Source organism: Trichechus manatus, unplaced genomic scaffold (assembly GCF_000243295.1).
Source record: "Trichechus manatus latirostris isolate Lorelei unplaced genomic scaffold, TriManLat1.0 scaffold00049, whole genome shotgun sequence".
Taxonomy (NCBI): domain Eukaryota; kingdom Metazoa; phylum Chordata; class Mammalia; order Sirenia; family Trichechidae; genus Trichechus; species Trichechus manatus.
The window spans coordinates 3,314,466-3,341,901 of NW_004443985.1; the positions used below are offsets into that span (position 1 = coordinate 3,314,466).

The window sequence follows — 27,436 nt, forward strand, 5'->3', positions numbered from 1 at the left end:
GAGAACTGCTCTTGGCAGAGTTGGGTAAGATTGGGATCCCCTATGGTTCCAGAATGTTCTGGTCTCTTGTTGGTTCTTTATGGGCAGCAAACCTTGGGCCTTTTACCTCAGCTGTAGATCCTTGGAGGTTGGTTTGCTCAGGAGTAGCCAGAGTTGTGTTTGCAGGGTCAGTCCTCACCTAGAGAGGGCTCTGAGGCCTAGGCCAGTCCAGGGGCCTCTGGAAGGCCTAGAGAAGTCCTCTCAGGCCCAATGCTGACTCCATTCTGCACTCCTGATCTCTCACAGAGCAGTCTGGAATTAGACCTAAAGTGTAATGGCTCCATCTTTTCAAGAAGACCCTCAAATATCACACTTACAAGCTGTAAATAGTAGAATCAGTCATCTTTAGAAAAGCCTTGGTGAAGACCAGAGGGCTGTTTGAACTCATCCTGACTAATACCCTGTTTTCCTTTTCCTGTTGTAGGACATCGAGGCCTATGTGACCATTCTCTAAAATACTTAAGCTCAAGAATCACCGAGCGGAAGCTGCAGGGCTCATGCCTGCCTGCTGGCCGAGGGAATCTGGAGAAACCGTTCCTGGGGCCGCACGGCTCCATCGTGCCTGTGTTCAGCCCTCAGAATGGCCTTCACTCCGTCCATGCTGAGAACAGCCTGCAGAAGCCCAGGGTCGTGACTGTGGTGAAGCTGGGTGGGCATCCCCTCCGGAAGATCACCCTGCTCCTCAACAGGCGGTCAGTGCAGACGTTTGAGCAGCTCATAGCGGACATCTCGGAAGCCTTGGGCTTTCCAAGATGGAAGAATGACCGAGTGAGGAAACTATTTAACCTCAAGGGCAGGGAAATCAAAAGCGTCTCTGATTTCTTCAGGGAAGGGGATGCTTTCATAGCCATGGGAAAAGAACCACTGACCTTGAAGAACATTCAGATAGCTATAGAAGAACTGTACCCCAACAAAGCCCGGGCGCTGACACTGACCCTGCATAGCCGGGCCCCCTCCCCAAGGCTGAGGAGCAGGCTTTCTAGCAAGACTCTGAAAGAGGGTCACCACTGTGGGGAGACTGAGACTACCAAGAACTCTGGTGAGGCTGCTGGGTCCAAGGCGGCCGTCAGGCATCTGGGGAAGCCCCCAGTGGAGCCAGTGCTAGAGGGCAGGGCAAGGGCACAGAAGAATTGGGTGAGGGGGAGGTGGGAGCCTGAATCCAACAGCAAGCTCCCCAGGGAAGCCACTCTAGAGGAGAGGCATGCAAGTGGAGAGAAGCACCTGGGGGTGGAGATAGAAAAAACCTCCGGGGAAATTATCAGATGTGAGAAGTGCAAGAGAGAGAGAGAGCTCCAGCAGACCCTGCAGAGGGAGAGGCTGTCCATGGGGACCAGTGAGCTGGACATGGGCAAGTCCTCAAGGTATGATGTGGAGAAGCTGGCGAGGACGAGAAGCTGCAGGAGGTCTCCTGAGGTGAACCCCCCAGCGGGGGAGGAAGAGTGGAAGAGTGAAAGCCGCAGGAACAGTCCCAGGAATCTCGCTCAAGACCTGAGGAGACCCAGCAAGAACACAGAGAAGAAAGAGGACAGAGACCCAGAAGGTCAAGAAAGTCATCCTCTGGGAGCAGTCAAGACGAAGAAGGAACTTGTGGAAGCTCAACCTGTCGTAGACGAGGGGCTGAGGGAAGTGAAGAAAGACACGAGGAATGTTTGCAGGAACAAGCATGGTGGCTGGCTCCTGAGGGAGCACCGGGCTGACTTTGAGAAGCTGCCTAGGACACGAGGTGAGGAGACGGAGGCCGAGAAAGAGAAAAAGTCGTGTGTGCCAGGAGGAAGAAAAGTGGTTCTCAGAGATGATGAACCTGCAAGGGTAGAAAAGGAGCCCAAGACAAGGCTGGAAGAAAACAAACCAGAACGACCACTGGGCCGGAGGCCACGGCCCACGGGCATCATCACAGCTGACGTGGAGAAGCATTATGAGACTGGCCGGGTCATTGGCGATGGGAATTTTGCCCTTGTGAAGGAGTGCAGGCACCGGGACACCAGGCAGGCCTATGCGATGAAGATTATTGACAAGTCCAGACTCAAGGGGAAGGAGGACATGGTTGACAGCGAGATCTTTATCATCCAGAGCCTCTCTCATCCCAACATAGTGAAACTGCACGAAGTATACGAAACGGCGAGGGAGATCTACTTGATCATGGAGTATGTGCAAGGAGGTGATCTTTTTGATGCAATCATAGAAAGTGTGAAGTTTCCAGAGCGAGAAGCTGCGCTCATGATCATGGACTTGTGTAAGGCGCTTGTCCACATGCACGACAAGGGCATCGTCCATCGGGACCTCAAGCCAGAAAACCTTTTGGTAAGTCCCAGCTTTGCTGCTATGGGAGAGGGTGTTTTTTGTTTTTCCTTTTTAAAAGTAGACTTTATTTTTCAGAGCAATGTTAAGCCTGTTGCTGTTGAGTCGATTCTGACTTATGCGACCCTATAGGACAGAGTAGAACTGTCCCGTAGGGTTTCCAAGGAGAGGCTGGTGGATTTGAACTGCCGACCTTTTGGTTAGCAGCCGGCCTCTTAACCACTGTGCCACCAGGGCTCCAGATCAATGTTAGGTTTACATAAAAATTGCTCAGAAAGTGCAGAGAGTTCTCATCTACCCCTGGGAGAGGCTGCTTATAAAATATGAGATAAAATACATACCAGTTCCCTTATATTCTGTTACTCTTACACACTGGAACAGTACTTCTAGATTATTTTGACATACTTGTTTTGGTGTTTAATATTTTGATTATAGCTCATAAATTACTGACCTAAATTGGTTTTGATTAAATTCTTGAGAAATAGGCCCCCCAATTTTAGTAAAATGGAAAATACTTCCTCATTCCTGGGTGAGAAACACTGTCACCTTGACAGTGAACACGTGGACTTAATTTCTTGGGCATTTGCACATCCTCTGGCCCAGGTACCTGTGGGGTGGGGTCTACTGTTAGCAGCTTCCCCTCCAGGCTTTACACCCCCCCCCAACCACAAGCCCCCTCTGGGCTGTTTTTTTGTCCAGGGAAGACAGAAGGCGCCACACTGCAGGGGCCTGGGTGTGGAGTGGGTAAGAGCATGGCTCTGGAGGCAGATAATCTGGCTTTGAATCCTGGCTCAGTCTAGGGTAAGTCCTTCACCTTTCTGAGCCTTAGTTTCCTTATTTACAAAAGAGAAATAATATGAGTTGGAATTGACTTGACAGCAACGGGATTCCTAAGGTTGAGTGAGGACTGCGTGTGAGAAAAAGAAAAGCAGCCCCTGAACTCTGGGGGCTGGATTGGCCGTGGGGCTCTCCTGTTGAACGTAAACATTTTCACAGAATTCAGCATCAGACAAGGTCACTTTCTGATCATGATGGTTCAAGACAAAAGCAAGACCACCCACTCTGTAATAATGTCTGAGTGCCGACAAACACAAAACGAAGAATATTGTCCACACTACAATATGGCTACATAACCCCTTCCTCTAGGTACAATGAATGATGGCCTCACCTCATCCCTCTTACCTTCTAAATAAGAATTACTAAGATAACCAGCATACCCCCACTTCCTGACTGTATCCAATCCAGAGCAAAACCCTGCTATCTTATGCCCTCCCCCAAATCACCTAACAGCCCAAATCCTATAACAAGTCCTTTAACCATCCTCTGACTTAAGTGCCTCATGGATCCATATGATATGCATTCACCCTTGTTGGAATGAGTCAGTAGATCTGACTTGTTTGACCACAGGTGTGTTCCTGGTGATCTTCAGCTGGGCCTCATGCTGTCACCCTCTGGCACCTTTATCCAACTTTATTCTTCATAGCCATGATCACCTCTGGCTATATTCTAATTTATTCATCTGTTTTCTTTCTCCCCTTACTGGAGAGAAAGTTCCATGACAGCAGGGGCTTTTTTAAATGAAGATTGTACCGCGGCACCTAGAACTGTTTCTGTCATACGGTAGACATTCAGTAAATATAAGTTGGGTGAATGAATGAATGAAAGACCATAGCATACTGCCTGGGAGATGACATTCCATCATGGGCAGCTACCATGATTGTTATTACATTTACAACAATTCTGATGTTAAGGTGAGTATCATGAGTAAGCGTTAGTTGTTTTAAAGCTAGATTGCTGCAGATAAAATAATAGGAATGGAGACAATGCTCATGATGAGCCACACTGATATTTTTTGGGTTTTTTTTTTTTGGCAAGAATTTAGCTGATTTCCTTTAATTTCCATGGCTGTTGACCCAGCCTGGAAACACAATCCCAGTGCATCCATCTGTCTGTAAACTGCTCCCACCAGCAGAGTGAGTCAGGCTAATTATCTGGTGAAATGAGTTCTACGTTGACCATTAAGCCAAGCAACCTTGTTTTCGCTCAAATGCAAACAATTGCAGAAGTAATTTGACCGGTTGCCTGAGTGGCCTGAATTACATTAAATAACATTGCTGTTGAAACATTTCGTTTTTTTGCATTAGCTTGGTGTCCTTGTCCTTTCTTCACTCACTTTTTGATCGTCACTGTCTTTTGGATCTGAGCCCACACGGTCTCCATGTGTGATGTGCTGTTGCCTTTATTATGCACACTCTGTTGGGAATTGCAACAGAGCAGTGTTCTTTAATGACTCTCCGATGTTTTCACCCAATTGTCTAAGCAGGAGAGATTCTGATTAGAGGCCTGGGTAGGTCCCATGAGCTAAACGTTTTGGGGACGTGTCTACTAAAGCACTGTTATGGTTACACAGCTTCTCAAGCATGTGGAATGAGACCACCTGCCCTGTAGAGCTGTTTTCTTCTAGGGAAGGCAGCTGAGCCTGCGTTCCTCACCAAGGTCCTGGGACCTGTCTCTCAAATCAGCCCATCTCTTGGGCAATAGAGGCTCTTGTGTTAAGGGACTTATTTATCAGCAATTTTTAAAAACGGAGAAAGGCAGCACTGGTTTGGAATTCAGGGGGCAATTTGCTTCAGGTAGTAGAAGAACGACGAGGAATATGTTTAATGTGCAAGAGCTAACTACCGCTGAGAAGTTGTTTGGCAACTCTTCATGGATTTAAATGTCAGAACATGTGCTTTCATAGGGTTGCTATGAGTCGGAATCTACTCGACAGCAATGGGTTGGGTTTATGGGTTTGTGCTTTTGGTACTTAGGGGCAGTGAAGTGTACGCAGGCGTGTGTGTGTGCATGTCCAGAGTAACTGTAACTTCTCAGTCTAAATAAATTAGTCATTGTTTCTTGGTATTGATTGTACCCAATATCCAGACCATTTTCTGTTTTCTAATATCAAAGAAAGTGACTTTTTTTTAGCATAAAAAACTTTTTCCATGTAGTGATATGGCTCCTTCAGAAACTGCAGAAAGCTACGTATCTGAGCCATCTTCTGTGGAATAGGTTAATATATTTTCTCTCCTGTGGATAATTTTTCAGCTCCTATTTATCAAAATGAACAGGTCTGTCACATTTACAAAAACTGTCCTTTTTTGGAGTGAGTAAAGTTCAACATATTGTTATGTCAGAAGTCTAGATGGTGTCTAATGTTAGCACGTCTTGTTTTTTTGGATAGAGATCAGGATAATGTTCGATCTGACAGTTGGCTCATTGTCTAGGCTTATAAAGATGTCATCTCTAAACTTGTGATAGTGATATTATATTGCAAACTTGGTTGGTCTTCTAAGATTTAATATTAGTGAATATCACCATGGTGACCACTGTCCATCAGTTAATGTTGACTAGTTGTCTTTAATTTAAGATGTTACACTTGTGTTGAGCTTTGCATTGTCAAAATAATTGTTTCTTCCTTTAACAAGACTGCTGTCTATATTAAGACCTGCCTCTGCTAAGCTTAAGGAGCTCTGGTGGTGCAGTGGTTACACGCTTGGCTGCTAACTGAAAGGTTGGTGGTTCAAACCCAGCAGCCACGCTGTGGGAGAAAGATGTGGCGGTCAGTCTCTGTAAAGATTATGGTCTTGGAAACTCCACAGGGATGTGTTTGTTTGTTGTTTTTCGCTAAGCTTAAGGTGTCTGGGCGGTGCAAGTGGTTTGCTCTGTTGCTAATCTAGAGGTTGGCGATCCGAACCCACCCAGCTATGCCATGGAAGAAAGGCCTGGCGATCTGCTTCTGTAAAGATTAAAGCCAAGAAAACCCTATGGAGCTCAGTTCTACTCTGTAACACATGGGGTCACCATAAGTCGGAATCGACTTGACGACAACAGGTTTGATTTTGGTTTTCATTAAGCTTAGGAAAGTGATTATGTTAGAACTATGATTACGCGGTTGATTGTTAACTATTGCTGCTTTTAGAATCTTTCTGAATGCACCAGGAACTCTTAATGAACATAGCAAGCTTATCATGTTGTTGTAATCAACAGAAATATTTATACCTGGTAACTGGGCCGTAGGGTAAAGTTTTAGGCCTATATTACTGAGTTTATCTACTTCTCCTGATCCAATTTATTGATAAGATGCTAGCTCTCCTCCTCCCTTAGGGCTAGTTGGACTCCCGAGTTCTTGCAAAAGAAGTTCTAATTATGAGAATTTCTAGCTTGCAGAAATATCAGTGTTAATTGCTTCTTCTGCCAGCGTTTGCTCCCTTGGCAGGGTTGGGATATGCCGCGTGGTGTTGGCTGGGCCCTGGGGACGGAGGAGAGGAAGCAGATAGAAGCCGGAGAAGTGGTGATGATCAGAGACCGGCTCAGACAGTTTGGGCAGTGGACAGGCCAGGTTATTTAAGGCCAATGGCTGAGTTATTGCATCCGGGAAGGAAGCTGGGTGTGTGGGTGGAGGAAGAGACTGAAGAGATGTCAAACATGGGCAGAGTCGCTTGCGAGAATCTCTCCCAGAAAAAGGGGAAGAGAAGGGATGGGTTTTTTCTGTGGAAACAGCCTGAGAGGGCTGAGATGAGAGGGCAGGCTGCTGCACCTTGGCTGACGTATAGGGCGTGTTCCCCCAGCCTCCCCACTCTCCCAACCCAGGCGCTACAGCTGTGGGGTTCTAGAGCAGAGACTCTTGGAATCCAGGAGAAACGGTGGTGGTGGGTTGTGGGGACAGGTCACAGCTTGCAAGGACAAAGTATGTACCCTCATTCTGGCCTTTTGTTGGTTCTAGATATCAGATTGTCTAGGTGTTTGACCATTGAATGTGACCGGGACAGGGCAGTGACTGATGTCCCCAGGTGTGCCAAGGAAAACCTAGAAGGAGAAAAACACCCAAGCATGCTACTTGCCCATTCTTCCTCTCAGATAAATGTGTTCATCATTTTGTTCATCTTACTTCCCTAAGTTCTTTTTCAACTTCTCCTTTGATAGCCAAGAAGAACTTACTGCTTTTTGCTCTGCGCTTCTTGTCAGTGGTTCTGTAAGGCTGTTTCCGCCTGATCTGCAAGACTTCTCTTCCACCAGCTTCCATTTCCGTCTCCTTTCCCTTTATCCTCTGAGACAGGCATGTCTGTGCCTTCTCAGTAATGGTCCAAGTATTCATGAACTCGTTTGTATACCAATTGCATTAACAGATAATAAAGAATAGCTAATAATTAAACAGTATCTCTTGTTAGCGATTAAGAAATATGGATTTCAGCAATGGCCACCATAGTCATTAAAGAAAGAGTACAGAGATATAGACCTCTAGACCGTCAGCCAGTTTTCATCAGTTCAGTGAGAACACCTGTACCTAAGAGCTAGAACTCATCTTGAGAACCGCAGGGTGTATTCAGTCAGGAAACATTTCGGGTATGACTTCTGGCTTATATCGTCGAGAGTGGCTCTCAGTATTTAACATGGAAAACACAAAGTATCCGCAGAGTTAGTGAACCCAGATATTGTCCAGGGTTTGGCCACATAGCCAGAGGTTTCAGGAAAAAATGGAAAGTCTTCAAAGTTGTAGATACTGGGCCATCTTGATAACTGTGGCTTTCTTTACTCTGTTGGTTCCTTTTGAAACGGTCATTTAAACATCTAGATGTTTGATCGTTTGCTTGCTGCAGTAAACCATCAACAACAAAGGCAGCTTTAAAGCCCGATTCCTACTTATCAAACTCGATGAATGCCCTCTTGGATTGTGACTGTCTTTCTCCAGGGAGTCCGGGAGGCTCAGCTCGGGTCATTTAGTCCAGGTGAGCGACAGCCGCCTCCTGTGGTCGCCTCTCTGCCAGTGCGTAGGCGTGTTACCACCTCTCTGACAGAGGGTGGTGTTCCGCCAGCCATGTGGGGGTCTCAGGCTAAGTTTCTTAGATCTCTTTAGTTTCAAAATGTCCCTAGTCTGAGGAAGCAAATCAGTAAATCCGTTCCACAAGTTTCCAAGGTCTAAGATCTAGTTGTCTAGTTGCAATTACGTGAAACCCTCAGATTCCGTTTCAACGTCTTGCAGATGTCCCGTATGTTAGGGGTTAGGTAAGGGCCTGGAGAGGAAGGAAGGACAGAAGAACGGCAGGAAGGAAGGAGAGAGAGAAGACAATTCAGCCTTGACTGTGCCTCCTTTCACCTCCGCATGTACCCGGCCTTGCTGGCTTGATCCTCATGTTCTGACTGAGTCTTCTGATGATGGGCCCAGTAGAAGTGGACACGGATTTGCTGTTAATCCCTTGCTCCCTTTCATTGTGAATGCACCTTTTTTTTTTTTGCAAGGATATTCTGCTTTTCCATAGTTCAGCAAAACTCCTCATATCCCTTTCAGTCAGTTTGACAGAATATACAGAATCAAGGAAAAGGATTATTTCTCTAAGACTCTCACGTGGCCTGCCCCCCGGGAATTTAGCTGTGATGACTGTTTGAGATGGTAAATCCCCCCTCTAGGAACCACCTCTGGTGTGTTAACCTTCTCAGACCTTAGGGCACTCCTGGGGTCCCACGAATAGTTAATGAGAACCACAATAATAATAATCCTGTTTGTAATAACTTTGGCTATCACTAGGTAGGACCTTGACCTTGGGAATTTTGACTATGTGCATGGGCCTATAATTATGGGCTTCATGCTCTATTTAGGTTCATTATTTTTCCCAGGAAGGGGTTGGAAGCAGGAACATAAAGATGTGTACCCTCTCGAGATGCCGCTTGTATCTGTATCCAGGGAAGGAGAATGCGTTGTAAGGCCGAGGAGACAGTAAGGAGGGGAAGGAGAACCCCTTTACTGTTCTTGTATTTGCTGTCCCTGAGCAGAAGCGCTGAAGTGAAAGGGACTGTTCACTGCTGCGTGCCTTTGAGTCCTGGTAGATTGTAATGTAACCGAGCTTGGTCTGCGCGGGAAGTCTACAGAGCCTCGCCTCTCCCTCATTTTGTAGGTGATGAAATATGCTCAGAAAAGCCGAGTCCAAGGCTGCATAATTTACATAGCCTCCTATCATTAGTGGATAATGCATTAGACAACGCAGCCTTTATCCCACCTTATTATTACTATTATTTTTTTTAATAGCACTTATCACTACCTGACATTACATATTTATTTTCTTGTTGTTGTGAGGTGCCGTCGAGTCGATTCCAACTCACGTCAACCCTATAGGACAGAGTAGAACTGCCCCATAGGGTTTCCAAGGAGCAGCTGGTGGATTCGAATGGCCGACCTTTTGGTGAACAGCCAAGCTCTTAACCACCGTGCTACCAGGGCTCTATTTATTTACTTATTATTAATAGAATAGAAGCTCCATAAAAGCAAGGACTTACCTGTTTCATTCACTACGTTATCCCTTGTGACTAAAAACAGTGCCTGGCAGATGGTAAGCATTTAATTAATGTTTATTGGATGGATACAAGACGTTAAGTAGGAAAAAGCTGATGCAGCGTGTAGACAGCAAAGGCGTGTCATGGGCATGTCATAGGTTGTGTGACAGGAGGGCTTGGGCCCCACTGGTTCTTTCCAGTGTCTTTTTTTGGATTACAACATATACATTCAGTTTACGCGTGGCACTTCAGTGTGAATTGGTTCTAAGATCGTTTCAGTCTTCATCCAAAACACCCACTGCCGACTCATAGTGACCCCGCAGGACAGAGTAGAACTGCCCTAAAGAGTTTCCAAGGCCGTAATCTTTACGGAAGCAGATCGCCACATCTTCCTCCTATGGAGCGGCTGATGGGTTTGAACCACCGACCATTTGGTGAGCAAGCGAGCGCTTAACCACTGTACCACCAGTCCTGATAGCCAGCTGAGAATGGAACTTTGGAAGGAAGAAGTCAGAAAGCCAGGAAGAGGTCAGTGAGAAGTTGGTGATGGTAGAATAGCGGCTTGCCTGTACTCTGCTGCCATCTTGTGTTCAGAGGTGAAAATGGCAAGATCACATTTAAATTGGTGTTACGGTTTGCTTGGGCAAGTTTCCTCTTTGGGAGAAGGTTTGAGTTTGATGGTCTCAGAAGTTCTGCATACTCGAAGCAAAAAAACCCAAACCCGCTGCCATTGAGTCAATCCGACTCATAGCGACCCTACGGGACAGGGTAGAACAGCCCCACAGGGTTTCCAAGGAGCGGCTGGTGGATTTGACTGCCGACCTTTTGGTGAGCAGCCATATCGCTTAACCACTGTGCCACTGGGGCTCTAAAAAAAAAAAAAGATAGATTCTGACTCATAGTGACCCTATAGGACACAGTAGAACTGCCCCACAGTGCTTCCAAGGAGTAGCTGATGGATTCGAACTGCCAACCTTTTAGTTAGAAGTTGTAGCTCTTGACCTCTGCCCCACCAGGGCTCTCTCACAGCCCTGGAAGTTGTTAAATAACTCCTGACCGCAGAAGTGGAGACAAAAGAATTATACAAACTCGGCAGTCTGGAGCCGCTTTCTGGAAGAGACAAGACAAAATAATAATAATAAGAAAAAAACACACCAAACCTGTTGCCATGTAGTCGATTCTGACTCATGGTGACCCCATGTGTTACACAGTAGAACTGCTCCATAGGCGTTCCTCGCTGTGATCTTTACGGAAAATAGATTGCCAGGCCTTTCTTCCACGGTGCCGCTAGGTGGGTTTGAACCACTAATCTTTCAGTTAGTAGCCGAGAGCAAACCATTTGCACCACCCAGAGACCCCACAAATTTCAAACAATCCTTCTTACCCCCCGCCCCGCGTTCTGCTCCCCTCTGAGTGCCGTCCTTGATGCTTCCAGCATGATCCTGAGACTCAGAGAAAAGCTAACTGTGAAGAAACATGAGGCAGTGTAATGTATTATAGAAAGGCCCATAAAATACTTGAAAAACAGCGTCGTTATTAAAAAATGTATCCATTGGTATCTGCAAATTTAACATAATAAATCTTCAGAGTAAAAGACTGAGTTTCCAAAACATTTAATCTGCAGTCCCCGGTTTTGGAATTGGAGGTTTTCATGGGGAAGGGGTTGCTTCAGTTATTTCACGTGGAGATACATACAGTCATGTGTTGCTTCACGTCCAGGATACGTTCTGTGAAATAGGATGTTATGGAATTTGGATGTTGTGTGAACACCAGATTATAGGCAGTCCCCGGATTAGGAACGGCTGATGTACAGACAGCTTGTATGTAAGAACGGACTGCCATAAAGACTACTGTATCAAAAATTGGAGTGAAATACAGTGGTTTGTAATAGCGAAAGCACACACTACTTGTGATACTCATGAAAACTGCATGGGTTGAATTGTGTCCCCCTAGAATGTCTGTCAGCTTGGCTGGATCATGATTCCCAGTATCGTATGATTGTGTACCATTTTGTAATTTGATGTGATTTTCTTATGTGTTGTAAATTCAATCACTGTGATGTAATAAAATGGATTAGCGGCAGTTGTACTGACGAGGTCTACAAGATTAGATAGTGCCTTCAGCCAATCTCTTGAGATATAAAAGAGACAAGTGAGCAGAGACACATGGGGACCTCATACCATCAAGAAAGCAGTGGTGGGAGCAGAGCGCATCCTTTGGACCTGAGATTCCTGTGCAGAGAAGCTCCCAGACCAACGGAAGACTGATAACACGGACCTTCCTCCACAGCCAACAGAGAAAGCATTCCCCTGGAGCTGATGCCCTGAATTTGGACTTGTAGCCTACTCGGCTATGAGAGAATAAATTTGTCTTTGTTAAAGCCATCCACCTGTGGTATTTCCGTTAGAGCAGCACTAGACGACTAAGACAAAAACATTGCACGGTTTGGAAGTGTTTGTTTCATATGCACAGAAAGGTAAAATACATGCTATACGCTAAGACCTTAGACTGACGCTAAATAAGAACCATATGTACCCGTTTGACTTACGTACATTCAACGTAAAGACAAACTTAGGAACAGATTTCGTTCATAACCCGGGGACTGCCGGTCTACAGGAGACGTGAGATACCTGTGCTGTGTGTCGAAGCTGTTACGTGTGTTACGTCCTGTTCTCTGATCAGGATTTCTGAACTCTATTATAACATCATGGGACCGCGGGTGTATACGCGGTTGGACGTTGCCCGAACGGACATTATGCAGCGCGTGACTGTATTCTATTCTGGCGTGTTAAATCAGCCGAATGCTTTTATTTTTATTTATTTACTGTGCTTTAGGAGAAAGTTTCCAGAGCAAATTAGTTTCTCGTTAAACGATCGATACACAGATTGGCTTGTGACATTGGTTGTCAGCCAGCCAGCCATACGCTTTCAACGCTGATCATTTGGTTGGGAACATTTACAAATATTTGGGGCAGATATGTTTTTTCAGCAGTTCTGCAGCGAATGTGATTAATATACATGGTTCACCCAGAAACTCTAGATGCTGCACTGTTTTTTCCCCCTTCCCTTCCAAGCTAGATTTTCTAGCCCAGATAATTGGGATAATTGCCCATGTTGTCCGCTTTTGGGCTGTGCCTGCCTTGATATGCAGGCCGAAGCAGAGTTGCATTGTAGTTCTAAGTCTGTGACTTTCTATTCAGTGAGGTTAATTGTGGAGGACATCGATTAGGTTGCCCTGCAGGTGACTCAGATGCCGTAATTAAGCCTCTTTCTCCCGCAGAGACGTAAGCACGCTCTCAGGGACCAAAGCGGTGTGGAGAACTTCACCTTCTCTGGGGACACAGGAGAAACGGCTGCCTTGCCGTGCACTTCCGGGTATTGCTGTGCCCGTGGTTCTGATGGAACAGGGCCCTCCCCGTGGCCTTCCCGCATCCCACGGCTTCCGGGGGCAGTGGGAACTTTGGCACCAGTTCCAGCAGAGGGCTGAGGATGAGGGCGCGTGCCTGCAGCCAAGTTGATCATTTCTCCTAAAGCTCTGGTGGCTCCAAAGAGTTTCTCACTGGAGTGAGATCGCCCAGGCTTATCCTGGACATGTTTCACATGGTGCTCTAATCAACTGCTCGGTTCACCTTTGACCAGAGCAACCCGCTTCGGTACGCGACACTAGATAAGTAGGAGTTGGAGCTTTGTCTGTGGAGACTGAACCCGGCCCATGCCTGAGTGGGGGCTTCTGGATACCCGGGGATAGGCCATGTCGGGGACTTCGGCCTGGATGATGTTAGCTGCTGTGGAGTAGGTCCCCCGACTCATGGCAACCCCCTGCACAAGGGAACAAAACACTGCCTGGTCCTACGCTGCCCCCATGATGGGCTGCAGATCAGACCATTGTGATCCATAGGGTTTTCACTGGCTGACTTTCAGAAGTAGATCTCCAGGCCTTTCTTCCTAGTCCGTCTTAGTCTGGAAGCTCCGCTGAAACCTGTTCAGCATCAGAGAAATACCCAAGCCTCTACTGACGGATGGGTGGGGGCTGTGCCTGAGGTGCGTTGGTCAGGAATCGAACCTGGGTCTCCTGCGTGGGAGGTGAAAATCCTACCAATGAACCACAGTAGCCCTCTCCGTTTGGATGAGATGAGAAGATCCTGAATGGGGAGGAGAAAGATATCAGAGGCCAGCTTTCTGTACTTACTTTACATGAAGTCAGTTCTGCTCTTGAGAGGTCAAATTATTATGGAGGCTGTAAAAATGGCATGGGGGCAGTGTCTGACCTCCTCCAGCCCCATAAGGGGGAAGGAGAACCAAGGTGGACAGCCCAAGGCTGATTCCTGTGAGGTGGGGGTCAGACACGCCTCCTCTCTCTGCCATCTCTTTCAGTTCGACACCAACCGTCCCCCCCCACGGCACTCTCTGCTGGGTTCAATGATTCACTGCAATGGCCACACAGAACTCACAGACCTCACTCACGATTATGGGGCTTATTAGGGAAGTAACAGTCACAATTCAGGCTCAAGAACACTCAGGATACAGCTCTTCCATCAGGATAGCCTCTTCCCAGCCGTGCTTGCAGGCATACCTCTCCCTGGCCCTCAGTCTCTGCCCAAAGTCACTCAGCTTTCTCTCTCCGTGGGATGGGAAGCCCACCACGCTAATCTCCCCTTCCTTGGTGGTAAGCTCCCCCTCCCTGCTCTGGAATTGGCTCTCTTTTAAGGCAAAACTGACCAATCCCCTTGGTAGGCCATAACTACCCTATCATACAATCACCTGGGCAAGTTACAAGCCCACGGCTAGAAAGGCCACACACAAAAGTAATTAATTGCACCACAGAGGCTAAAATTAAATATAGTTTATTTAATAACGCTTATATAGTGCTTTTTAGTGCCAGGCATAGTTCCTGACTCCTTACAAATATTAATTCACTTAATCCTCACAATAGCCCCAAAAGGTAAGTCATTCACGTCCCTCTCTCACACCTGGGGAAACAGAGGCACAGAAAGGGCATTACCTGCCCAGTTTCATAGTAAACAGTGAGCTGGAATTTGAACCCTGACAGTCAGGCTTCAGAGTCTGTCATTATAACTAGTACATGATGCTGACTCTTCGACTAAAGAGTTACCTCAGTCACAGGAAGTGAGGCAGCCTCATCCACAGGCCTGCAAGAGAGTCAGAAGCAAACAGCCCAAGTCAGCCAGGGTGTGGTCAGTTCAGGGGCCTCCTGCCTGCAGGGGGCAGCGTCACGGCGTTCTCCACCCTGAGTGCCGCCATGTTGCTGTTGTAGAAAGTGCGTTAGCCATGGAGCTCTCAGGCCGTGGTGGGTCCAGGAGTGGTCCCTCCAGGTGGAGGGGTGGCTGTGTCCCTGGGGACATTGCTGCTGTGTGGGCCAAGATCCTCAGAGCACTGCCTGGCTAACTGCGCTTCCAGGAAGAGACAGCAAGGAGGGACTTAGAAGGTTTACTTGGCTGTAATCGTTAGAGCAGCAGATCGCCAGGCCTTTTCCTCCACAGAGCCGCTGACTGGGTTTGAACTGCCAACCCTTTGGTTCGTAGCCGATCGAAAGCCGCTTGTGCCACCCAGGTAGGTGCCTAATAGCCATTCTAGTGGGTGTGAAGTGCAGTTTTATTATTTCTGTCATGGGGACCTAATGCTTGCCAAGCTCACCGCTGAGATTCATTTCTTTTACATTAACCAAAAAATCCAACCCGCAACTGTCAGTTCCCACCCCCAGGTACCCTATTGGTTCTTTTATGTTAAGACCTAATTTTTCCTAGAAATCGGCTAACATGCAAAGATTTCCAAGCCTGTAATCTTTATGGAAGCAGCAGGGGCAGATTAACCAGTAAGCGTGGTAGGCACTGGCTCGCTTTGAGCAAGATAAGCTTGGGGTTCATTGTATTCACTTGCTAATCTGTGGTGAGCAATTTCACCTGAGTTTTACCAGGTCTCTGACATGGTGGGGGACAGGTGAAGTTGTGCACTGCAGATTGGTGGGAAGGTACAGTTGGGCCCATGCGGAGCTTGCTTGTTGGGTAACCCACCCCTGGGAAGCAGACTGCCACATCTTTCTCCCTTGGCGTGGCTGGTGGGTTTGAACCACCAACTTTTCGGTTAGCAGCTGAGCACTTAATCACTGCGCCACCAGGGTTCCTTCCTCCCCAAATTAGGGCCCAGTATTTAACATCCCTCCATTGCTTTTTTGTCTGCCTCTTCTTCGTTCTAATTTTCAGTTCTTTTTTTTTTTTCTTTTATTTCCTCTTCCCAGCCTATGCATTTCATTATCCACAGGTATTTTCTAGTTCTCAGTAAAGCTGGTCTGTGCTCAAAAGATCATTAACTCTTGTTTGAACTCAGTGCTGCCTAACAGAACTTTCTGCAATGGTGGAAATGTTCTTTATCTGAGCGGTCCAGCATGGTAGCCACTGGCCGCTACTGAGCTCCCGAGCACTTGTAATGCGGCTAGTGCATCTGAGGAACGGAATTTTTAACTTAATTTTAATTCATGTAAATGTGAACAGCCACCTGTGACCAGTGGTTACCACAATGGACGTCACAGGTAATCTAACTCATTTGTTCTTTAGTTGAAAATGAGGGCACCTCTCAGAGATTGAGCTGTATTTGTCCGCGTTGGGCTACACTGTAAGCTTGTATCGGTTTATTGTTTGCTTATCCTGAACTTGCCTACTGATTGTCTTGTTACTTTTCCTTCTTTGTTCTCATCACAGTTTTGTTGGTTTGGGGATTTGTGTTCCTTACAGGTTCAGCGAAATGAGGACAAATCTACCACCCTGAAACTAGCCGATTTTGGTCTGGCAAAGCTTGTGGTGAGACCCATATTTACTGTGTGTGGGACCCCGACTTACGTAGCTCCCGAAATTCTTTCTGAGAAAGGTAAGTGCTACATTATCACTTGGTGGGGCTCTCGCTCACTTACTAGCAGATGTTTTATGTTTAATATTTTATATTTTTTCAATATGGAGCAGTAAATAATCTCAGAGTTGGTCTAAGCCATGGACTTGGACTTCAGTGAAAATACTTGAAACAGGCTTCCTTGACCCAAACAGGAGAACTTTTTCTTCATCAGGCCTGGGGTTGTGGTGTGTATACGTGTGTTTGTGTTTCTGTGTGTTGGGCAGGACAGCAAAATGCAAGATGGTGGAGAATTGGGTTTGTGCCATTGACCCAAGGCCACCTCTGATGGGAAAGAATTGAAGCAGTCATGATGGTAACTGGTTTAAAAATTCTTCTGCCAACCTTGTATTTAAATGGGGACCCATTTCAAACCCCACGAATGCCGTTGGTTATCTGGTTTGTGTATTGCGTGAAGATCCAACGAACTGTTTTAGTGACATATTCTACACACCAAAAAAAACCAAACCTGTTGCCGTTGAGTTGATTCCGACTCATAGCGACCCTGTAGGACAGGGTAGATCTGCCCCATAGAGTTTCCAAGGAGCACCTGGTGGATTCGAACTGCCAACTCTTTGGTTTAGCAGCCGTAGCACTTAACCACTACGCCACGAGGGTTTCCATATTCTGCAGAATGTGTAAAAAGGAAATCACTTATTTTTATAATGCTCCAAATAAGTGAATGGCTACTGCTGGACTTCAGGAGAAATCAGTTTACCTACCCTCGGTAAGATGGGAAGGCTCTGAATGGGCTGTAGGGGTGATGTAGGGAGAGCGGAGGGATCGTTTCCTGGCAGTGGAAGCATCGGGGAAGGTAAGTTGAGATTAAAACGTGTGGAGGTTGGGAGGCAGAGATGTTGAGAAGACTCACCTCAAGGGAATGGAGGGAAGTACAGTTGGTTGTGCAGCCATGGTGTTTTCAATCGCCTCATATGCATGCGAAAGCTGGACAGTGAATAAGGAAGACCGAAGAAGAATTGACGCCTTTGAATTATGGTGTTGGCGAAGAATATTGAATATACTATGGACTGCCAGAAGAAGGAACAAATCTGTCTTGGAAGAAGTACAGCCAGAATGCTCCTTAGAAGCAAGGATGGCGAGACTTCATCTCACATACTTTGGACATGTTATCAGCAGGGACCAGTCCCTGGAGAAGGACATCATGCTTGGTAAAGTAGAGGGTGAGCAGAAAAGAGGAAGACCCTCAACAAGATGGATTGACACAGTGGCTGCAACAGTGGGCTCAAGTATAACAATGATTGTGAGGATGGCGCAGGACCAGGCGGTGTTTCGTTCTGTAGTATGTAGGGTTACTATGAGTCAGAACCAACTCAATGACGCCTAACAACACCACCAACACAGTTGAGTAGGTTGAGACTAGATTCCCCACAAATGGGAAGTCTGGGTAGAGGGGTTTGGACTGGATGTGGTGACACTGGGTGGGGGAGAATACAGAGGGACCATAAGACATTTTAATGGTGGCATTGGTGAACTGGCTAAGAGAAGAAGGGAAGCAAATAGTTGACATGAACTCTTAGGGAAGCCACATCTAAAATAGCATGTTGAGAAGCAGTATTGTTTTGGGTTATGATGATGGGTGAGTACATTTTGAACGTGCTAGCTTTGTAGAGATAGCAGGTGGACACGTGGTGGTGTCCAGTTGGCAGGGAGGTTACAGGCCGGGGCTGAACGTGTGGTTTTGAGAGTGCTCAACCCAGAGGTGGTAGCTGAAGTGGTAAGATGATAAGCTCCTTGGTGATGCCAGCAGGACAGCCAAGGACGGACTCTGGAGGGAGACCAGGAGTTAGGGGATGAGGAGGAAGGGTCAGCAGAGGACAGGCCAGCCTGGAAGAGGATCAGGAAAACCCAGTGTCACAGGGGCTGAGGGGTGAACTTCAAGAAGCTGGGGAGGCCCAGCAGAGTCTTCCAGGGATGCTTATTTACATGGTGCAAAATCAGAGCTTCCCAAGAGGGAAAGATGGTTGGGAACTGAGAAAAGGCCATCAGAATTGGCCAGAGAGAGGTCGTCTGCAATTATTCCCTTAATTTTTTCCTGCTGATTTGTGTCTCCATAAACTTACTGTGGGCTTACTAATGAATATCTAACTTCCAAATGAAAACTGCCACATGCTTTTCCTCCTTAAAGATAAAAAGCTTTAGCAAGTGTTTGAAGATTCATATGCTGCTGTTATGACTTTGCTGGGGTTTGACTGGATAATATGTATCGAAAACCTTTGCTGTATGTTACTTTGTACATTTTCATTCGCACAAAATTATTTTAAGAATATAAATCAGAGATGTGTACAAATATTTAATACATGAGGACGTTCATCACAGAATTACGGTTGCAAGAAATTAGGAAAAAGCTAAATCCAACATAGGGGATTCACTATTGAAAGGAAATAGTAACAGTCACTAGAAATTATGTTTTGAAAATTATTTTTTATATAGGAAATACCATGATGTAATATTAAGTGAATAAGAGAGACTATAAAAATATGTACAGTCTGATCCCAATTTTGTTAAAGTATAAACGTGTGTGTCTGTATGTGTGGAGGGGGGATACAGCTTGTACACATCAGTCTCTTTATAATTATTTTACAAAGCCAGTAAATGATATTTTTAAAATGAGAGAGAAAGCAGTTAATGGATAGGAAGTAGAGATTGCTGGGATAGACCAGGGCTTCTCAAACTATCTCTGGTGAAGGGCCAGGTTTTAAAATTTTCAGTAGAGCATGGACCAGTATGTGGTCTTACTGCACGTGCCTAGAACACAGCTCGCATCACACGTGACTTAAACTACAGCCGCTCGATGTCACCCTGTTCAGTGAGACGAGTCCCTGGATCATGCCTTTGGCTGTCACGCCATATCACATTGCCCTAGGAGTTTCTGAATGCTTACTTGCAATTGCTCCGCTGATTTGATCACAGACCAGTAATAGATCACAGTGTGGTGGGGGTCTGTGGACCAGACTTTGGGTAACACTGGTGTAGGGTAGACCCCATGTTTGTGAGAGGTGGCAGCAAAGGGGTGTGATTGGGCAGCAAAGCCAACCCCTGAGTTTGGAAGTGGTTCTTGCTTCCTGAGGGCCGCCATCTTTTTATCTGAGACCTAGAGCTAAGACTGTCTGTGATTTGTCTTGTCAAGTCTTAACCCAGCCTGCTGTCAGCCTCACATGTCTTCTCTGCCTCCGTGGTGCAGGTTATGGGCTGGAGGTGGACATGTGGGCTGCGGGCGTGATCCTCTACATCCTCCTGTGTGGCTTCCCCCCCTTCCGCAGCCCAGAGAGGGACCAGGATGAGCTCTTTAACATCATCCAGCTGGGCCGCTTCGAGTTCCTCGCCCCTTACTGGGACAACATCTCCGATGGTGAGATTCGGGGCTTCTGTCGGCAGGAGGGGAGGGGATGGAGGGCAGGCTGCCTTCTGCGTTTCCAGGTCAGACGTGAAATAAGACACGAAGCCTGCCCAGCACGGTACCTGGCGGGTAGTGGGGCTGTCGGCCCGTCACACCTCGTCCTTTCTCTCCTCAGTAGCCTCACGTATGTGTGTAGCGCTCTGAGAGCGTGACTTGCTTTGAGGTTTAATGAAGAGTCTAACCAGCGGTTGCAGTCACCACATGCTTTTCCTTAATGCAGTTAAGGAACTTTAGAATTGAAAAATAGCAGAAGCCGAGATCTCTCATTTGGAAATAGAAAAGCCGTCTCCTATACAGAAGTGTTTGTGAATTGAACAAGTGGAAAATGCTTATTTTACAAATGAATAATCAGAGGCCAAGCGAGGCTTGCTTGGAGCTAGGCTCTGGAAGGGACGGGGCGGAGGTCTCAGTGACTTCTTAGCGGGGTGGGAGCATGTAGCATCCTTTGCCAAATGGAGTCTTTTCCTTAGTTTCTGCTGACTTGTCTGCATTCCCATTGCTCTTGTGACACCGAGAACTTGATAACTGCGGGTTTTGAGCCTTGGGAGTCCCTGGGTGGCTCACATGGTTGAGCACTCGCTCACTAACCAAAAGGTTGGCGGTTCAAACCCACCCAGAGGTGCCTCAGAAGAAAGGCCTGGCAAACTGCTTTTGAAAGATCAGTCTTGAAAACCCCATGGACAGTTATACTCTGACACACATGGGGTCTCCATGAGTTGGAATCAACTTGATAACAACTACTTAGGGTTTTTTTTTTTGAGTCTTTAACTTTAAAAGTAGAATAGGGGTGATAGCTTTGTTTTTTTTTTTCCTTTCTCGCAGTTTCCCCCAAGCATGTCATCTGAGATTGGCATTGAGCTGCCCCCATCCCTAGTCTCACTTGGGGTTGGCGGGGAGAGGAGAGAAGACCTTCATTTCGCCTCCCTTAAATAAGGCAGGGAGAGTGAGCGTCTTGAGCACATCGAGGGGGCGGCAGCCTGAGAAATGAAGACCTGCATGTTGCTTTAGAAAGTCCCACGCAGCAGTGTCTTTAGATTTGGGCAGGGGGCCTTGCCCTGGGCCCCAGGCCTTTGAGGGCCCTGCCCTGGCTACACGCCTCCCCACAGAGCGAGGAGACAGTGGGGCCGGTGGGGTGTGCCCCAGAGCCGAGGTCTCCCGTTCTAGACCACTTCTCCGAGACCCCAGAATTCCCTGCCCAAATGGCTCAAGCCCACTTCCGAGCCTGTGAGATCTCTTCTCCCAGCTGCGTCTTCCCGTGCCGCAGGGTGGCCAAGGAGTGGCTCTGGAGGGGTGGGGATTGTGGAGAGAGTTTGGACATGCTGGCTGGGGTGTCCACACTGTCCACACAGGTACATTGAGTCTGACCTTCCGGACTCTTGAGTCCTTCATGGACCTTGAAGAGTGATACTGGGGGAGCTGGGGCCAGGGGCACTTTGTGGGCAGAATTTGCCCAGTTTGAACTGGGAAGTAGGGGAAGCCTTGTAGCCTCAATGCTCAAGAAGTGGCTGGACAGTGGCCATAGGGGAGGGAGTGATTGCTGGCTGAGCACTGATCTTGAGTGGGGAACGCAGGGGGCTCCTGCAGTGAAGCTAAAGCAGAAGTGGGGTTTTTCCTGTGAATTTCTCGAGTGATTGGAAGAGGAGGTCCAGAGAGCCTGGCTGGGAGAGCCAGCAAGCCAGGGAGCGGTCCTTCCCTCCCCGCCTGCCCCCTGGCCCCCAGTTGTCACCACCTCTCCCCAGCACTGGTCATGGTCTTGGGCAGAAAGTGAAATTAATTTTGAATTTGTGCTGTTTATACTAATTTGGTGTCTTTACACATTTTTTAATTGTGTTAATATGAAGGCATATTTGTCAGCTTAAACCAAAACCAAAACCCGTTGCTGTCAAGTCAATTCCAACTCACAGCGACCCTATAGGACAGAGTAGAACTTCCCCGTAGGGTTTCCAAGGAGCAGCTGGTGGATTCGAACTGCCGACCTTTTGGTTAACAGCCAAACTCTTAACCACTACGCCAGCAGGGTTTCCGTTTATCAGCTTAGGATGGAATATATTTTATTTAACAACTCGTTAGTTTGATTTAAAGCTTTCAAATATGTAGGCATATGGTACGTGAGTCTCTGTTTATTCTTTTACCTTGGATACTGTGGATGTTAAAGATGGGCCTGGCCCCGTGACTCTGGAGAAATGAACAAACATCTGGAGCTGTACCGTCCCACATGGTAACCATTAGCCACCACATGGCTGTCTACATTTACATGTAAACTAATGAAAAACTAAGGAATCCCCGGGTGGCACAGATGGGTAAGTGCTCGACTACTAACTGAAGGGTTGGTGGTTCGAACCCACCCAGGGGTATCTCGGAAGAAAGTCCTGGCGATCTGCTTCCGAAAGATCACAGCTGTTGAAAACACTAAGGAGCACAGTTCTCCTCTGGAGCACGTGGGGTCGCCATGAGTTAGAATCGACTCAATGGCAACCGGGATGTTACATTTAAAAGTAAATGAAGTTAAACATTCCATTTCTCAGTTGCATATTTCAAATGCTCAGTAGCTACAAGTGGGTAGCATGGATATGAAATATTTCCGTCATTGCAGAAAATTCTGTCAGACAGTCCTGCTCTGGAATACGAAAGAGCCTTTTAGCCGACCCCTGGTTGCCGACCTGGATGTTTGTGTTCTTATTTCATGTCTGGGTAAGAAAAATGCAGAGCTACTGCGTTCATCTCATGTTCCTCCCCTTCTCTCACTCCGACAGCTGCCAAAGATCTGGTGAGCCGCTTGCTGGTGGTAGACCCTAAAAAGCGCTACACGGCCCACCAGGTTCTGCAGCACCCCTGGATTGAAACTGCTGGGAAGACCAGCACAGCACGCAGAGAGAAGCAGGCGTCCCTCGGCAGTGAGGGCCACTTCCGGAGGCAGCACAAGAGGGCCACACAGGACACATTGTAGCCATCACCTTGGGCGTCTGTCCAGCGTCCCAGTCTGCTCAAGGACAGCAAGAAGGACAGGAGGTGGAGAGAGAAACAGAGCAAGGGGCTTCTTGAGATAATCTGAGAATTGGAACTAGGAGAGATGCCCCGTATATTTTAATGCATATTTAAAAGAAATACACCGAGTCTTAATGTTAAGAAATGTAACGTATTTTAGGTTTGTACATGTATTTGAAGCCTTTAATACTTTTTGGGGGAAGACTTGTCGTCAGTGGGGAGTTTTCGGTGCCCATGGTGTTTTGCATCTTCCTTGTCATCAGGTTCGTGGTGCGCTGCGTGAGTGGTGCCTCCTGGGCCCTGAACACCCCGGGTGGGATTAATGAGGTGAATCGTGGCCTTTCTGTGTTAATAAAATGTGCCCTGAATGACTGACGTGGCTTTGTATTCTGGTCACTTCTTACCGGGCTGGTGATGAGAGCCGGGGACCTGTAGTTCAGACACGTCTCCCTAAACCAGTGTGACTGCATATAACTGCTGTGACGGACGCTGGACTGATGGGCGAGATCTGCTCCTTCAGGGTGCACTGAGCTGGAGGAGAAGCAACCGTGGAGCTTGGTCGCTAGCGTTTCAGTCTTTCTGCGGATCAGGTTCGGTGCTGTCTGAAAAACGGAAGGAAGAAATCGTGGACTCATGCTTGCCCCTTCAGTACCCATTCATGGTGCTTTTTACCCAGTTCTCCCTGAGCCTGAGTCCCTTCTACACAATGTTAGACATGCAGGCTGTGACTGTGTTAACACTCTCATCACGAGGCAGCCGTCTAGTGCATTAACATGTCCGAAATGCATCCACTGGATTGCACTGGGGCTCCTCGGGGCTCGGAGAATGCAAGTGTATTCCCTGCTGCAGGGCGCCCACTCGCAGGGCACAGAGCACATTTCACGGATTATTTCGTTCCTGATTTCTGTACCAAGACGTCGGTGTTTTCAGATGGCTCCAGACGCGTGTGTGAGCAGAAAGCAAGACGTAATCCTGATATTTCCCAAACTGACTTCTTCAGATAATGTGTGATCAGTAGGCTACAGAGTCAGTGAAAAGGGTGGGCTTCTCACCCCTAACCTGCCCTCGCTAACAGTTTTGGAGTCTTCTGGGTTGAGAAGTGGGTCAGACAGCGTCCAGGGAGGAAAACGAGCAGCGCTAGAGGGTTTAGTATAATGAATTGCTTAACTAGGGTTTAACAAAAAAACAACCACCCGTTGCCGTTGAGTCAATTACGACTCAACAGCGACCCTATAGGACAGAGTAGAACTGCCCCCATAGGGTTTCCAAGGAGCCCCCGGTGGATTTGAACTGCTTACCTTTTGGTTAGCAGCTGAGCTCTTAACTACTGTGCCACCAGGGCTCCCACCAGGGGGTAGAGGATAGAAAAGGCACAAAGCAGGCTCAGAAGTTATTTAGAGATAGTAACTGCAGAAGGTAGGAGCCTGGGTGGCACGGTGGTGAAGAATTTGGCTGCTAACAAAGGCCGGTGGTTGGAAACCCTATGGAGCAGTTCTACTCTGTCCTGTAGAGTAGCTATGAGTCAGAATCAACTCCATGGCGATGGGTTTGGTTTTTTGGTTTAACTGCAGGAAGTGGCTTCCATTCCTAGGTGGGGGTGCTAAGGGAAGAGGTTGGGATTATTAGAAGCTAGAAGTTTGAAGGAGAAAACCGTTGTAGTGGACACTGCGGTATGCTGCTTAGCTCCCTCTTCAAGACCTAAGGAGATAAGCTGCTGGCCGATGACCCTCCACTCGCATTCCTTTCCAGGAATTGCTCTTAGTGGGGAAAAGTCGACCCACCCAAGAGCACGCCCCCCTACCACCAGTGACTGGTCCATGTAGGTATAAAGTCTCGATGCCTTTGCCCCAAATGCGCACAATGCTGCAGGGCCATCCCAATCTTAGATTCCATGTGGGGTTGGCAGGGCGCTTGGTTGGGCTGTATCACAGCCCACCTTCTTCCTTGTCCAATCCTGCTTGCCCTTCTCTTCCAGAAGTAGTGATCCAAGACTACTCCTTAATAAGGCTTCTGCACACTGATCTCCATCTCAGATTTGGCTTCCCAGGGAACCGAACCTGTGACACTCCTGAGAAACTTGAAATTGAAGCTTGAAGGTACCAGCTGGTGCTTTACCTCAGGAGCTCATGGAAGGGTCCTGCGAAGCTGGGACTCAGACCCCAGAGGGTCCGAGGGCCTGAGGGTGCCGCCCCGTGGGCAGTGCAATGATCCTCATGATCAAAATGTGGAAAGAGGCTGGAAGCTGGAATCAGGTGCTGCTGGAAATTCTCTGGACAAAGTCGCCAGTGATCTCTATGTCACTAAACCCCAGAGAGATTTTGATCAGCATCTCAGCATCCTTTGACCCTGCTGATCACAGGCTCCTGAGTCACTTCTTCGGTTGAGTTCTCCGAATCCCCACCTCCCTGATGTTTCCCCACATCCCTCTGCTCCTTCGGCTCTCCTGTATTAGTTCAGTTTTCCTCCAGTTGCTAAAAGTTGTAGTTCCATCCTTAAAAAAAAGGAGTAGTCGAGTCTGTTCCCAGTCATGGTGACCCCATATGTGTCAGAGCAGAACAGTGCACCATAAGGTCGTCAGTGGCTGATGTTCTCGAAGGATCGCCAAGTCTTTCTTCTGAGGACTTGAACTTGCAACCTTTTGGTTAGCAGGTGGGTGCTTTGACTGTTTGCACCACTGGGAGATGAAAATTAAAACCACAATGAGACATTATTACACACCCGTTAGAATGGCTAAAGTTAAATAGCTAAACTTAAGAGACTGACCATACCAAATATGAATGAGGGGGTGGAGTAACTTGAACTCTTGCACATTCCTGGTGGGGATGTGAAATGGTACAATCCCTTTGGAAAACAATTTGGCAATTTTTTAAAAGTTAAAATATATCCATGGTAGGATCCAGCCATTTCACGCCTTGGTCCTTACCCAGGATAAATTAAAGCATATGTCCAAACAAAGACTTGTACACAAATATTTATAGGTGCTGTATTTGTAGGGAGCCCTGGTGGCATAGTGGTTAAGAACTCGGCTGCTAACCAAAAGGTCGGCAGTTGGAATCCACCAGACCTCCTTGGAAACCCTATGGGGCTGCCAACTCAATGGCAGTGTTTTTTTTTTTTTGGGGGGGGGGTGTTATTTGTAGTAGCCCCAAAGTGTAAACAACTTTAATGTTCATAAATTGGTGAATGGATAAACAAATTGTGGTAAATCCTTGCAATGAAAGCTATTCAGCAAGGAAAACGGAATAGACTTTTGATACATGAACAACATGAATAAAACTCAATTATATTGAAGTAAAGAAACCAGATCTCCCCATCCCAAAAGACTACATACTATTGGAAGATTCCATTTTTTTGAAAATTCTAGAAAGTTCCAGGAAATTCAAACTGCTCTATAGTGACAAAACAGATCAGGGATTGCCTGGGGACGGGTGGGGAGAGGAGGGAAGCTTCCAAAAGGACATTAGGTGACTTTGCAGGGTGATGGATAGGATCATTATCTTGATTTTAGTGATGACTTCAGGTGTACTGAGATGTCAAAACTTATCAAATTGTACACTTTCAGTATGTGCCGTTTATTGTGTGTCAATTATACCTCAATAAAGCAGTTAAAAATACAACTGCATTTCCTCAAAGACCAGTCCTAGACCCTTTTCTTGTTTAACTTTGTACTCTCTCCCTTGGCAGCTTCGTCTACACCCAGTATTTGCAGATGACCTCCCCCTTACCCCAAATTTATGTCTTCATCCCAGATTTCTTCTCTAAGCTCTAGACCATCTGTCTACTGCCCACATGGCACATCTATGTGTAGCCCTTAGAAGTTCCTTCAAGGTAGAATGCACAATCATCACCCCCAAATCTGGTCCTCCTCCACTGTTCCCTATCTGTTTTAGTGATCTAGTGCCGCTATAACAAATACCCCAAGTGGATGCTTTGAACAAAGAGAAATTTATTCTTTCACCGTTTAGGAGGCTAGAAGTCCAAATTCAAGGTGCCAGGTCTAGGGGAAGCCTTTCTCTCTCTGTTGGCTCTGGGGGAAGGTCCTGTTCATCAATCTTCTCCTGGTCTAGGAGCTTTTCAGCACAGGGACCCTGGGTCCAAAGGATGCACTCTGCTCCTGGCTCTTTTTTCTTGGTGGTAATGAGGTCCCTCTCCTCTCTGCTTGATTCTTTTATATCTCAAAAGAGATTGACTCAAGATACAACCTAATCCTGTATATTGAGTCCTGCCTCATTAACATAACTGCCTCTAATCTTGCCTCATTAGCATCATAGAAGTTAGGATTAACAATACATAGGATAACCACATTAGATCACAAAATGGTGGACAACCACACAATACTGGGAATCATGGCCTAGCCAAGTTGACACATTTTTGGGGGACACAATTCAACCCCTAACACTATCTTAGGAAAGTTACTGTTGAAGAAGTTAAAAACACGGGCATGATCTTTGATACTCTGTCCCCTACCCTTGAATCCTGACCATC

General features: G+C 47.0%; 1 protein-coding gene across 1 annotated transcript; it reads left to right on the forward strand.

Moving 5' to 3' along the window:
* Positions 1-555: 555 nt before the first annotated feature.
* DCLK3 (doublecortin like kinase 3) lies at positions 556-23,262 on the forward strand. The gene is made up of 4 exons (XM_004377402.2): positions 556-2,340; positions 16,398-16,530; positions 19,751-19,918; positions 22,720-23,262. The coding sequence occupies exons 1-4, from the start codon at positions 889-891 to the stop codon at positions 22,911-22,913; spliced, it is 1,947 nt and encodes a 648-aa protein (XP_004377459.1). The 5' UTR covers positions 556-888; the 3' UTR covers positions 22,914-23,262.
* The last annotated feature ends 4,174 nt before the right edge of the window (positions 23,263-27,436 follow it).

What these genes read in the sequence shown, in the direction of transcription:
- DCLK3 (XM_004377402.2), top strand. Translation starts at nt 889, where the DNA reads ATGGGAAAAGAACCACTGACCTTGAAGAACATTCAGATAGCTATAGAA. An exon ending in TCAAGCCAGAAAACCTTTTG is followed by an intron (nt 2,341 to 16,397) that starts GTAAGTCCCAGC and finishes TGTTCCTTACAG; the next exon opens with GTTCAGCGAAATGAGGACAA. An exon ending in CTGGGACAACATCTCCGATG is followed by an intron (nt 19,919 to 22,719) that starts GTGAGATTCGGG and finishes TCACTCCGACAG; the next exon opens with CTGCCAAAGATCTGGTGAGC.